This window comes from Phalangium opilio, unplaced genomic scaffold (genome assembly GCF_054372755.1).
Source record: "Phalangium opilio isolate 3A_F unplaced genomic scaffold, DU_Popi_V2 ptg000048l_1, whole genome shotgun sequence".
NCBI classification, from domain to species: Eukaryota; Metazoa; Arthropoda; class Arachnida; order Opiliones; family Phalangiidae; genus Phalangium; species Phalangium opilio.
Genome location: NW_028324170.1, coordinates 1201940 through 1216705, shown reverse-complemented (window position 1 = coordinate 1216705; position 14766 = coordinate 1201940). Strand labels below are relative to the sequence as shown.

General features: G+C 37.3%; 1 protein-coding gene across 4 annotated transcripts in view; it reads right to left on the bottom strand.

The window, feature by feature from the left end:
- Window positions 1-14766, bottom strand: part of LOC149673559 (cell adhesion molecule Dscam1-like) — a 103304-nt gene that overhangs the window by 35700 nt on the left and 52838 nt on the right. For all 4 annotated transcript variants that reach the window (XR_016366878.1, XR_016366879.1, XM_089839135.1 and 1 more), the window contains exons 4-7: window positions 13112-13261; window positions 4386-4673; window positions 2848-3117; window positions 1433-1840 (exon numbers count right to left, since the gene is read on the bottom strand). Coding sequence is in view for 2 of the 4 variants with exons in the window: in XM_089839135.1 (XP_089695261.1) it covers window positions 1433-1840; window positions 2848-3117; window positions 4386-4673; window positions 13112-13261 (1116 nt within the window). In the remaining 2 variants the exon portion in view is untranslated. The remainder of the gene's footprint in view (window positions 1-1432; window positions 1841-2847; window positions 3118-4385; window positions 4674-13111; window positions 13262-14766) is intronic.

Genomic DNA, 14766 nt, shown 5'->3' with positions numbered 1-14766 from the left:
TCAGGGGTCGGTAAAAAACCGGGTTTTATTTAAAATAAACCAAGTCCACTGGGTTTCATTGGGTTTTTAATTTTTACAGTTGCCTGAACTGTAGTCATTCAAAATTAACTGCTTAGTAAAAACAATCTTAAAATGTTTCAAATAAAATATTAATGCTTTTGAATTTTTAAACTATCCTCATAAATTAATTATTATTATTTTTTTTGGATTTAAATTCATGAAAGTTGAAGATTTTAGTGACGGGTTTTATTAAGCGAGTTTTTTTCTTGGTGGGTAAAACCCAATAAAACTCGTGGGTTTTTATCTGAAAGGGTATTTGCTAGGAGTACGAAATAGATATATTTAATTTTTTTTTCATCTAAGAGTGCGATTCGAGTTTTATCCGAGACTCCATCTAGACTTAAGTTTTAATGAGCTTTGGTTGGTATAAAATTTCCCAGTTTTTAATTTGTCCTTCCTTTTCATTGAAATTAATTAATTTTAGGAGCTTAATTCATTCAAGCGTGTGTACAGTACCTCGAACACTCTGGCAATTAATTGTAACGAGACCTTTTGTGAGAACGAAACCTTTTTTCTTGTTTTTTAAAAAAGTGTGCTATCATTTTTATTGCAACGGCCTTCCAATCTAATTTTTCTTGTCACCAAAGTTTTTCTAGGTTAAAAAACGTAGCCTTAAAATTCTGCCAAGAATAATGTATTGTTTTTTGTTTTTTAGAACGCTCTAGTTTTAAAATTTTTCAACTATGTTGAAGTTACTTTTCTTTATCGTTAATGAATCTGAAATAATGTGTTGTGGAACATTATTAATTTTTAGGTTACCTAACATTAGCTTGGTGTTTCCCAATAGGTTAATTTACATGTTCCGACAATTATTTTGTCTTAATTTAAATATGTGAGAATCTTTATTTCCACGTGAATTTTTTTTTATATTTTAATTTCACGCAGAACTTCTTTTTTCGAACAATTTTTACTGCACGATCAAAATGTTTCGTGAAAATATGACTTTGTCTTAAAGAAGGTCCCTAGACTAGACTTCTAGAGACAGTGAGCTTACGTGACTGTCTGTAGGCCAAAAATAGACTTATTGAACCCTATTTACCCATATAGTCAATTTCGACCACAAAGACATGAACCACATTTACCCATGTGGTCAATTTTCACCACGAAGACATGAACCCCATTTACCCATGTGGTCAATTTTGTCAACGAAAACATGAACCCCATTTACCCATGTGGTCAATTTTGTCAACGAAAACATGAACCCCATTTACCCATGTGGTCAATTTTGACCACGAAAACATGAACCCCATTTCGAATTTGAGTCGAAAATGACAACTTGGTCTAAATTTAAATTGGGATAAGCATTATGCTAATTTTGGTTGGTACTTAGTTAAGGTTAGATTAAGACGAATGAAATGGTGTTATCGTTTACCTCTCTCCCAGGCGATTTTCTCAATAGGGTAACCAGCAACTGGACAATGTAAGGTCACTTCTTTTCCAGCTAAAGCTGAAACGTTCTTCATTGGGCGAATATAAGGCGGTCCGAATATATTAACTCTAGCGGAATGCGACACTTTTCCGACGTCATTGGTGGCGCTGCAAAAGTACGTTCCACCGTCCTCGACAGAGGCGCTGCTAATGTTGACGTAGCTGTTGACTGTGTATTCGGTACTGACGTAGTCGCCAATGCGAATATGGTAGGCTTCCGGTACGCTCATACCGTCAAGTGACCACGTGATTTGAGGTAATGGTTTACCAGACGCTGAACACTTCAGGGATAGCGGTTGACCCGGACGAGTTGTAACCTCGGGAAATGTGCTAGTAAATACTGGGGCGTCCTCTGAAATACAAATACAGGATATTTGAAAAGTTTGGATGGTTGCAAGGGCTTCTTGGAGGGAATATGGGTTTCTATTGTGATCGCGGGGGATTATGGGAGAGAAGAAGGCGTTTTTTTATTATGATTGCAAGGACTTCGCAATAGCTTAATTAATTTCAGCTATCCTTAAATTTAATCAAGATAATCTTTTATCTACAGTTTCAAATATGAAGTAAAATTTTGGGTGTAAAAAACGACACAAGTTGTTATAAGTAGTCCAACCATTATTCAGTGTCAACTTCTATGTACTTTGAATATGTTTCTGATATATGACATATGTTCGGAACCTTTTCGAATCCAAAACTTAAGGAACCGATGGTAGATTGCGGAAACAAAGAAAAATCTGGCAAACATTTTTCGATTACTTAAATCCAAGTGATAAATTCTGACAGTAACATTCGACGATTTGTAAAAAAAAAAAAAAAAAAAAAAGATTTTGCTCGCTGTGACCCCCTTTATTTGAATAATCGATATTTGACTTAAGACCATACATCAAACTTTCTAATGTAGAAGAGTTTTAGTACAAGGGATTTTGCCTTATTGCGTCACTCCGCCTCGACTCGTAACTACGCGTTATACAGTTGTTTGAAGTGTTTGAAGTTTACTTGAAGTGTATTTAATACTGTAGACACTTTAGTTTAATATATGTCGTAAAATTATGTTAAACCATAAGTTTATAAGATATGTTCCAGAGATATGACACTACCTAACCTTCGTAATGTTCGAGACTTACAGCTCGAGCTAGTTCGAGAACGACAAGCGAGAATTGAAGTCCTATACTCGGTGGTTAATTTTGCAGTCCATTTAGTCCTATTTAGTCTGTACTAAGCCCCAATTTGACTGCACCCCACCACTTCATGACAAGCTCCAGTTTGCAACCAATGACAAATTTATGAAACATATCTCATGAACTTCCGGTTAAACCAATGAAAAGGTTAGGAATTGAGTGCAAGTCCAGTATAACTTACCTCCTATATTTATCTCGGCTGTAGCTTGACTCGATTCCAATTCATTTATGGCCAAACATTGATACATTCCTTTGTCTTCTCTCTGTACCGTGAATATTTGCACTACGTCCCTGCTGACCAAAGTGACCCTACTACTGAAAGAAAGCGCTCTTCCATCCTTGTACCATGTCACCGTCGGTAATGGGTGACCCGTGACCCTGCAGGTTAACGAGGCGCGACGACCCACGTCCGCTAATTGAGTGCCTGGTTGAATATGAGCCGAAAGGGGCGCTTATGGACGCCGCGAGTTAAGAAAAAGAATCGTATGTTCGTTAGAACTTTACAATTATAACTTGAAGCTAATTAGTAATTGTAGTTGCGCGTTGTCCTAATTGACTGAGAAGAGCTTAGCCGTGTAGTTAGATATTAATTTTAATCGGGGGGTCATATATTCGTAACAATTATTGAAATATTTCTTTGTTAATTCCATAGATTATTGAGCAGGCCCCCGGACTGTATTTCTCCCATTCTCTCATTGCAGTTTCCTCGAAATATAAAAAGCCATTTATCTCTTTTGAGATTTATTTCTGGTAACGGACTGTTGGCTCCCTTTAAAAGGGAACCGTATATCCTAAACCCCGCCTGAGGAAAAATAGGAAAAAAGTACCAAGAGAGAGGTAGAGAGTAAAAGAGTAAGAGAGAGAGAGGGAGGGAGAGAGAGAGAGAAATAAACTCTAGTGGCAGGGCTCATTTGATGCCAGGAATTCTTGCGGATACAAAGAGTGGCAAAGCAAAAAAATTGTTGGGAAAATAAATGAAATATGGGCCTTTTTTTCCTCTTCACGGCTACGACTCAATAAAATACAAACGTTACGTCACCTTCAGTTTGAACGAACTACTTTCTCTCTCTATGATTTATAATATTGTATTACTACGCTTATCTCTACCCCAATGTGTATTTTACCGCTGATACGGTACGGAAAGGGTCTAAAAGGCCCTTTACACCCATTCCAAGCTAAAGTGCTTTTGGTGTATTGCGTATTAATACATAGTGATAAGCCTCGTAGAGATTAAAGTAGTGTTTAGTTCTATAACGCATGAAGTTATTCGGTTCAATCATGCATTGAAATTCGGTTTTGAAGTTGATTCCCACATCGCTAAATAAGGCCATGTCATAGCACCATTAAGTTGTTACATGGGCTACTTCTACTATTTGAAGTCCGATAAATTTTCCTCAAAATCCGTTAACTTTCCTGGAAATCTATTAAAGTCTCCTCGAAATCCGTAAAATTTTCCAAGATATCTGTCAAAGTTTCCTCGAAATCCGTAAAATTTTCCAAGATATCTGTCAAAGTTTCCTGGAAATCCGTTAAATTTCCTCGAAATCCGTTAAATTTTCCTGGAAATGCTTTAAATTTTCCTGGAAAACCGTTAAATTTTTATCGAAATCTTATAAATGTTCTGGCAGTTATAACGTTAATAATAAACGTCAATTTTAGTATCTGTTCCTTCAGTCAAAACCTTAAATATACATTTAAATAATGACAAAATGTCCTTACCAGTAACGACCAATTCTGTTGAAAACTCTTCCCTTCCAACTGTGTTATTTACAACGCAAATATAGCTGCCACCATCTTGAACTGAGACTTTTCGAAAAGTTAAAAGTTCGTGATTTCCTCTGTGAGTTTCACTCAACGATCTGAGGGTGTTGCCTTGTTTCTTGTACCAAAATGACATGGGTTTCGGAACACCCTGTCCAACGCAAGGCAAATAAACTGTCTCTCCCACTTTCGCTCGACGTGGTGATCGGTTTTCGACAATTTTGGGTGATAACGAACTGTGAGGTTCTGAAATGAGACGCGAAAGAAGGAGGTAATTAGCGTGAAAAATGATTCCATTTATTCCGATACTGACAAAAAAAGAAGCTTCATTTTCTCTTTAAAGGGAGCATGAAGTGGGTTCAAATAAATTAATTGGGTAAGGGTTTTTATCAAAGGTAAATGGAGCAGGGATAACCTTGAACATACGGACTGAAAAGGCAGGCAATATACACTGGATGCTTCTGATTAGTCTGCCAGAAATTAAAGAACACGATGAGGTCTACATCATTTAGTTACAGTTCATAAACATTTATTGCCCCTAAAACAATTAAGTAAATAGCCTAGCATGTTGAGTAAGACATCAGCCTTCAATAGTCTTCAATCTGAGAATGTTATTGAACCTTTATCTAACAGATGTGTACTATTAAATGGGTGAAGAAGTGGGCGTACGTTGGTAAAGTAAAGCTAATTACTCCACATGCATGACTAGTTCCTTAATTGTTTGAGGGGCCAATCAATGCTTGGGAGCCCGCATATCTTTGTACAACTAAATGTTGTAGACCTCATCATGTACTTATAGAGTCACTTTAAACTCACTCAGTTTGACCAAGAAGTGATATCTAGTTTATTAGGGAGAAGGGATAGATTAACCGAACTTCCAGCTTTATCTCCAGTCCAAACGTAGGTCCTTAAGTTAATCCCCGCCTCTAAATTACAACGAGCATCCCATTGGTTCTTGAATACTCACGTCAGCGTGACGCGGATGACGAAAATTACGTATTTTCCCACTGAGGAGAGGCAGCGAGATAGCCCGGCCTCCTTTTACGTCCCCCCTTGTATTTTGAAAGGGGGACTGGGACTATGGCACGGCGCGAATACTTTGGCATCTTATACCTTCTCCCTAATAAACTAGATATGACTTCTTGGTTTTGACCCTAAGATTAACACACCCTTTAATTTATGGCAGACTTATCAGAAACACCCTGATTGATTCATTTCAACCCTTTAAAACTCTCAGTTGCCCTTGGATACGCTCGCGAGTCCTCAATTTTCTGTTTGATTTAAGAAAACGTTTTTCTTTTTGAAGAATCATTGAAATGGATCAAAGGAAAAATGTTTGAATAAAAATGGGGGTGGGTTGCAATTGCGAAAGGAAAACGATCAATTATGGGAAATAAAATTCAGGTTACGTTTCTTGTCAAATTGAGAGCTGGTTTTATTTATCGCGATCTCTCCTTAAGGCTATTACACCCGTGAGCCAAAACGACACAATTCCTTATGTAGTACATCACTTTAGAACGAAAAATCTCCTCCATCCATATCCTTCATCGATTTCAAGTGTCTATAGGCCTTCAATGCTGAGATGTATTTATTTATATAAACACAACTGGCGGCAAAGTGACCCACCCGGCGTTTCCCGAAGAATTTCACCGTTTATTATGATCTAAGAATATAGAACTATCTCTATCGCTACGATTTCTATTGAACAGGGTTGCCAAAGTTCAGGGAAAACCTGGATATGTCAGGGAATTCAAAATGGCTCAAAAAGGTCAGGGAATTTCAAAATTGGTCAAAAAGGGTCACTGAAAAGGCAGGGAATTTGAAAATGGGCCTAAAAGGGTGAGGAAAAAGTCAGGGAATTTTGAAAATGGGCCAAAAAGGTAAGGAAAAGCCAGGGAATTTGAATATGGGCCTAAAAGGTCAAGGAAAAGTCAGTGAATTTCACAATGGGCCAAAAAGGTCCGGTAAAAGTCAGCGAATTTTAAGAATATCAACAAAGTTAGGGAATTTGGTTAAAGAGGCTAAAATATCCGCGGTTCAACCATCCATTTGGCTGAAGTTTTAAACGCCGTTTTAGCGAGATCACGTTTGATCAGGCACCGAAATCGGGGAGCCCTTTGCTCCGCATGGTTTTAGAATAATAACAATTGAGCCTAAAAAACGTCACGGAAAATCGTAAAAAAAGGGGTCAGAGAAAACCAGGAAAAGTCAGTGAATTTGAATCTGAAAATTTCGTTTTCAATGTTACTAATTTTTCAGTAAGGCTTAAGCTTTGAAGCGGTACTTTTATGAGATCCAAAATTGCTCTCTACCACTTCGACTGCACCAAACTTCGGTATAAAATGTAGTTTGTTTTGTCATAAAGGAAAACCGACTGTAAAGTAGCCCTATTTCCTAGGGAAGTAGTATTTTTTTTAGTGGAAGCGATACTCTAGGCTGTTTCAAAACGGAACCGTTAAATTTTTCGTAGGCTCGGTGTTTGTGTTACTTGCCCAGGGATGGAAAAAAATATAATTTATGTGGTCGGTTCTTCTTTGGGTCTTGGCCGTAAAAATTGCAAGGACGCGATTAGGAGAGTCTTTACTGCTTTATTGCCTTTCCCGTGAGTTATATTCCTAACTCCCTGTCTTGCTCTACCCCTATCCCTGACTCCCGCGCCTAAACTGCTGGCGGCATCATCTTTACATTGAGTTGCTTTTACTATATTCATGAAAATTGTTTCTTTTTCCAGGAGCCATGAGAATATGCTGGATCGAGTTCAAAGAATGGTTCAAGTTTCCATGTTGTCCAGGGACTTGCACCGTGACCATGGATCAACTTTACCTGAAGGCCAGGGACTTGCGTTGCGACAATGAACCAACTTTAACTGCTGTCCAGGAACGTGCGAATCGACCATGAACCAACTTTAACTGTGGACCAGGGACTTAATCCCCGACAATGGACCAACTTTCCCTGTGGTCCAGGAACTTGCGAAGTTGCGCCGCGACAATGGACCGACTTTCCCTGCGGTCCAGGAACTAACGCCGCGACAATGGACCGACTTTCTCTGCGGTCCAGGAACTAACGCCGCGACAATGGACCGACTTTCCTTGAGGTCCAGGAACTTACGCCGCGACAATGGACCGACTTTCCTTGAGGTCCAGGAACTTACGCCGCGACAATGGACCGACTTTCCCTGAGGTCCAGGAACTTACGCCGCGACAATGGACCGACTTTCCCTGAGGTCCAGGAACTTACGCCGCGACAATGGGCCGACTTTCCCTGCTGTAAATTGACTTGCGCTGCGACAGTGGACAAACTTTAACCGCTGTCAAGGGACCAGCGTTTCGATCAATGGAACCATGAACGTACTTGGAAACTGGGTATGTAACTTGTCATAAATTCATTAGTAGTGTTTATCGCATTCTACTATAATCCGATTATGGATTATTATTCATGGGTTGATAGTTTAACTTCAAAACTAGAACTAAGGGTGTATAGTTGATAAAAACGGTATTTCATAAAAATGTTTCTAACCATTATACGGGAAAAATATCGCCCAATTCTTACGGGTCCCTCACTCTACGACCAACGTTTTCCACTAAATTCCCATTTCCTAGAACGTTCACTTCCGCGTTTATGTAATATTTCTACGCTGTGTCCCTTGGGGATTTTTAGCCGGCTTAGTTTTTATGGTAGATAGACTCTATACCTTCATTTATTCTTCACTAGCTATAGGATATACCCAGGCCCGTATGAAACATCTGAATTTTTTAAGAAACCTTCTTTTTAATATCAATAAAACCGTTCTTAATTAGAGGTTTGTCATAAAGACAGCTAAATTGTTACGAGTCTAGAATAGTTCGGTCTTAATATTCTTAGTGTTTAGGGGTTAATTCGCAAAACCCAACCTTTTGAGATTCACATCTTGCCATTTACAATTTTTTTAGCGAATTCATACAAGCATTTACATCACGTGACGAATATCACGCTTCTCTTTGTTTTCCAGGTGGGTTTGACGCATGCGCTAGTATTGGGTTAATCAAATAGTCCTCGTTGTAATTGTATTTAGTGAAATATTCTTGGTTCCAATATTTTACAGCGTATTGCTACTCCCGACCTAATTTAATCCTCCATGGCACATCCTTTAATTTAAAATTTAGTAGCGAGTAAAGCATTTACATCCTGTGAAGTGCAAACTCATCAATTATTCGTTAAGCTTTTGTCTCCGTCTTTCGTTTCGTGTAACCTATGACTTAAAAAATACTGGAATTTCTGGTCTTTTGAATTGTTTTCTGAAGCTTCTACCCTACCCAACTACAGCGACATTTTCTTCTGAACGGCGTTTTGTCACGGTACCTTAGCAAAGGAACCAGACGAAATTCCCTCAATACGAGCAAACCTTATTTAAAAGGACTATTTTAATAACGATGGCTTCACCTGTTACTATAACGGATTAGCTCGCCATACTCCTACAGCGTCGCGTTTTAAATTTGTTTTAGTCACCAAAGCTTCAGAAACTGTTTGGAATTGTTGGTACAGATAAATTATAAAATAATAGATAGGCTTAAGATGCCAGCAAATCGTAGTGAAATTAAATATATAAGCAACATTTCGACGATGATGTTTCATAGACTGATCGTTTCTGTCATTAAGTGACTTTAAACAGGTGTTACCACCATCACCGACTGTTCAGTAGAATGTAACAGTCTGATACGAAACAAATTCCAAAATCACTCTCTGATGACTACGACTATCATGATAAAAATACCATTATCAAAGCTGATTTAAAAAATTTGAAGAAATGTACTTAGGTGGAGACACATCCCTAAACACTCAAATCATAACTCGAAAACAGTGGCCCTAACTGCAAAATGGAGATAGAAGTTACATTTTCGACTCAAACTTGATTGGCCAAAGAATATCCCCCTTAATTTATGCATGCAGACTTATCATAACTATAGTGTTTTCTTTCCTATATAACATACTTATCATTATCATATAACTTCTGGCCCTGTATAGTGATTGGCTGGCACTAAGCCCTTTTTATTGTAATTCTACTTTAGAGAATTCTTGAAAGTTATATTTTTTTTTCCTTTTCGTTTCTAGGCTAAGATTTTAACTGTAGCTCGTAAGAGAATCCTAATTATCGTTGTAGCCAGGAAAGTACCACCATAATCTTTAAGAGTCTTAAATTTTTGAGGCCAGGCGCCTCTCGAAGTGTAAAATCAGCTTAATTGAGGGTGACCTTCTTCGGAACTATTAAAGACTCCCGAACGCCCCTCCCCCCGCCCCCCCCCGCGCCATAAGCCCCCTTCCTTATACAGGCTCTTAAAGATAAGCTTAGTCAAGAATTCACCGACTTTCCTGTTTTTATTTTTTAATGAGCATATGGTCTTCCTTTTTTTCCTTTTTTTTAAATTTGCAAAATCGATTTTGAATAAAGGTAACATGCCAAGGGCTCACGGTTTCCTAATGGGTTTGTTTAACTTGGATTGGAATAGGTTATGTTGAGTTGGGATAGCTTATGTTGGGTCAACTTGGGTTGGAATAGGTTATGTTGAGTTAGGTTGGGTTGGAATAGGTTATGTTGGGTTATTTTGGGTTGGAATAGGTTATGTTGAGTTAGGTTGGGTTGGGTTAACTTGGGTTGTAATAGGTTATGTTGAGTTAGGTTGGGTTAACCTGGGTTGGAATAGGTTATATTGAGTTAGGTTGGGATAAGTTAGGTTTGGTTATCATGGCTTGCGATAGGTTATGTTAAGTTGGGTTGGAATAGGTTATGTTGAGTTGGGTTGGGTTAACTTGGGTTGGAATAGGTTATGTTGAGTTGGGTTGGGTTAACTTGGGTTGGAATAGGTTATGTTGAGTTGGGTTGGGTTAACTTGGGTTGGAATAGGTTATGTTGAGTTGGGTTGGGTTAGAATAGGTTATGTTGAGTTGGGTTGGAATAGGTTATGTTGAGTTGGGTTGGAATAGGTTATGTGGAGTTACGTTGGGTTAACTTGGGTTGGAATAGGCTATGTTGGGTTAACTTGGGTTGGAATAGGTTATGTCAAGTTAGGTTTAGTTAACTTGAATTGGAATAGGTGTTGTTTGATTTGATTATTTTATGTTATGTTAAATTGCTTTACGTTAGGTTGTGATAAGTTATGGTAAATTGGGTTACGTTAGGTTGTGATAAGTTATGGTAAATTGGGTTACGTTAGGTTGTGATAAGTTATGGTAAATTGGGTTACGTTAGGTTGTGATAAGTTATGTTAAATTGGGTTACGTTAGGTTGGGATAAATTATATTAAATTGGGTTATGTTAGGTTGTGATAAGTTATGGTATTGGTTATGATAAGTTATGGTATTGGTTATGATAAGTTATGGTATTGGTTATGATAAGTTATGGTATTGGTTATGATAAGTTATGGTATTGGTTATGATAAGTTATGGTATTGGTTATGATAAGTTATGGTATTGGTTATGATAAGTTATGGTATTGGTTATGATAAGTTATGGTATTGGTTATGATAAGTTATGGTATTGGTTATGATAAGTTATGGTATTGGTTATGATAAGTTATGGTATTGGTTATGATAAGTTATGGTATTGGTTATGATAAGTTATGGTATTGGTTATGATAAGTTATGGTATTGGTTATGATAAGTTATGGTATTGGTTATGATAAGTTATGGTATTGGTTATGATAAGTTATGGTATTGGTTATGATAAGTTATGGTATTGGTTATGATAAGTTATGGTATTGGTTATGATAAGTTATGGTATTGGTTATGTTGGGTTAGCTTTGGTTTGGATAGGTTTTATTTGGGGCAAATTTTAATTTTCCGACAAAAATACGTTGTACTTAACTTTAATATCGACTTCAACTTCAATATAAAATAGTTTCCGATAAATCAAAGTTGTTCCTAACTTTACTAAAGCAATTAATAACAATGTTGCATTGGAACTTTAAACAAATCCGTTGTTCAAAAAAACTAAGCTACATTGGCCTCCACTTTTATTTTTAGAAAGAAAAAAAAAAGGCAATTTGTAAAGTTTTAAATAATTTATCAACTTTTAGCGAAATTCTATTAAGGCTGGGCCAATTTTTATTGATTCTCTACATAGGTGTATTGTATTTTTACGCATATACTTATATTTATACTCGCTTATATTATATCTATCTAATCTGTAGCGAGTATAGTGGAAGTTGCCAGTAGAAGGGGCACGTTTGTTGGTCGATATTTCTATAGGGAACTATAAAGGAGACGTTTGTAGTCTTCTATAGATAGAAGAAATTCCAATAATCAGGGCAAAAATCAGTGGTAAAAGAAACAGAGAAAAAGAAAAGTTATAGTTTTTCTTGCCACGAGTTTCATATTTCTTGCCAATTTCTTTTACCACTACGTTGCGGTTTTTGATTCTCTCCACGATTATCATTACTGATCGTAAAGGTCTAATGAAATGCTTCTTTAATACGGAGTTAACACGGTCAAAGGACAACTCCTTCTTATACGTCGAAATCATCTGAGAGTCTCATCTCTATTAGGTTGAATTCAACGACAAATACTATTCTTAGAATAGGCCTAATTTATGTGGGAATCTGATCTCTAGAATAGGTCTAATTTATGTGGGAATCTTATCTCTAGTATAGGTCTAATTTATGTGGGAATCTTATCTCTAGAATATGTCGAATTTATGTGGGAATTTTATCTCTAGAATAAATAGGTCGAATTTATCTGGGAATTTTATCTCTAGAATAGGTCTAATTTATCTGGGAATTTTATCTCTAGAATAGGTCTAATTTATGTGGGAATCTTATCTCTAGAATAGGTCTAATTTATGTGGGAATCTTATCTCTAGAATAGGTCTAATTTATGTGGGAATCTTATCTCTAGAATAGGTCTAATTTATGTGGGAATCTTATCTCTAGAATAGGTCTAATTTATGTGGGAATCTTATCTCTAGAATAGGTCTAATTTATGTGGGAATCTTATCTCTATAATAGGTTGGATTTATGTGGGAATCTTATCTCTAGAATAGGTCGAATTTATCTGGGAATATTATCTCTAGAATAGGTCGGATTTATGTGGGAATCTTATCTCTAGAATAGGTCGAATTTATCTGGGAATATTATCTCTAGAATAGGTCGGATTTATCTGGGAATATTATCTCTAGAATAGGTCGAATTTATCTGGGAATCTTATCTCTGGAATAGGTCGAATTTATTCTACGAATCTTATCTCTGGAATAGGTCGAATTTATTCTACGAATCTTATCTCTGGAATAGGTCGAATTTATTCTACGAATCTTATCTCTAGAATATGTCGAATTTATTCTGGGAATCTTATCTCTAGAATATGTCGAATTTATTCTGGGAATCTTATCTCTAGAAGCGGTCGAATTTATTCTGGGAATTTTATCTCTAGAATAGGTCGAATTTATTCTGGGAATTTTATCTCTAGAATAGGTCGAATTTATTCTGGGAATTTTATCTCTAGAATAGGTCGAATTTATTCTGGGAATTTTATCTCTAGAATAGGTCGAATTTAATCTGGGAATTTTATCTCTAGAATAGGTCGAATTCTTCGGGAAATTCAACATCCCTTGGTACCATTAAGTTTGTTATAGCGACACAAATAAAGCAAGGGATAACTCAAAAAAAAATAAAAAAATAAATAAGAGAAGATTTTAAGTAGAAAAGTTTCACTCCTTACCTGTAACTATAAGTTGTCCAGCGGAGGAACTGGTGATCAATTCGTTTGTCAGTCGATGACGCGTCTGGCATTTGTAGCCTCGAAAGGCGTCGTTGGGCTCTGTGTTCCTTATCAATAACTCACCGCTGTGAAGTACCGCGTATTTGTCACCTAAAACGAAAGAAAACGCGCGTGCCATCGTCAGAAAAAAGCAAAAGGAAACTCGGATATATCCTAGAGGATGAATCATTCAAGCTATCTACGTCCTGCAGAGTTTTATCCTTCGAGGAAACTTTCGCTCAAAGAAATAGTCGGCCCTCGTAACCCGTGTTTACGCCTCTATGTTCTTTGAGTTCGCTTTGGTCAAGGGAGGAGAGAAATGGAGCATTACGGTAAAAACCTAAACTATAAAGAAAGGTACCAAATTAAGGTGACTAAAAAATTGTCATACCTTGCATAGTGGTACTGAAAGGGGAGGAGCTACGGGGACGTTACGTCCATATAGTGTTATCTCAGTTGTGACGTCAGAGTCTAGGTAAAACGTCACTGGCTTAGCTTTGGCAGTCGGCGGCCATGTTTGGTACCGCTTTGGTTCTATGGGTAAATAGCATGGGTGACGCCACACTAAGACTTCTGAGATAGCTCTATTGTATAAATAGTCTAAATTGTATGGTCTGAGCTGACGACTTCCAATATGGAGGCCAAAAACCAAGGCAAGAGATAGGAGGCTGTGACGTCACGAGAAAGTTCGTGGTACCAACAAGCTAATCCTCTCTGCACTTTTAATCGCGTATTCAACCCCAAATGTTTACCATTAATGTCCGTCCCTGCAAAAGTATAGTGTCTTTCTTAGTAAAGCTATTTTGGCCGGGGTTTTGGGCTCCTCTATTTTTTGTATCAGTCATCCATTGACAAGATAGTTTAATTCTAGCAGCTGGTATCACGTATGGCTTCGCGTAAGGGTCGTGTTAACCCTAAAATATCCTCATTACCGTCAAGTCAAGAACTTGTACGTGTAAAAAAAAATACCGGAAAGCGAGAAAGAGCGATAAGGATTCGCTAATTACTCTTCCAACGAAATCTAGCGTTAAAAAAAATATAGAGATAGCTGAGTAACTTCACTAACGGCATAGGGATCTACTTCCTAGCAAAAAAAAATATGTACTCTCTAGGTAGCTTCATTGAAAAAGACTTCAAGTTATAAAAAAATAAACCAGGGATATGCTCTTGAACCAAAGGCCGCCTGTACTTTAGGGAATTCAGTTTGAAATGTCAGTACGTTGAAAGGTCGTAGCCCTTGATGCATATATTAATTTGTGAGTTTTAGGTGCGACTATCTCTTTAAAGATACTAACGCTACATTTAAAGTTATGTACAATGCGTCATGTAGGGGGCGTGGCAAGAGCGTTACTATTTCCTGGAGTAGTGATTTAGCGTGACAACGACTGCTGATAATGTCAACTGTGCTGCCAATGGCAATTCCCAATGCACTGATAATGCTACGAAATTCACGCATGCCTAGTAGAACTCTATTTGATGAAAGATAAACTTGATATAGGCCCCGCCCATAATTGTACTACATTCCCTTAATTTTTATTGGGTATTCATCCGCCTCTAAAGAATCAATTGGCATTGAAGGAACGGATATTATTATGAAATTTTAATGGACTTAAAAA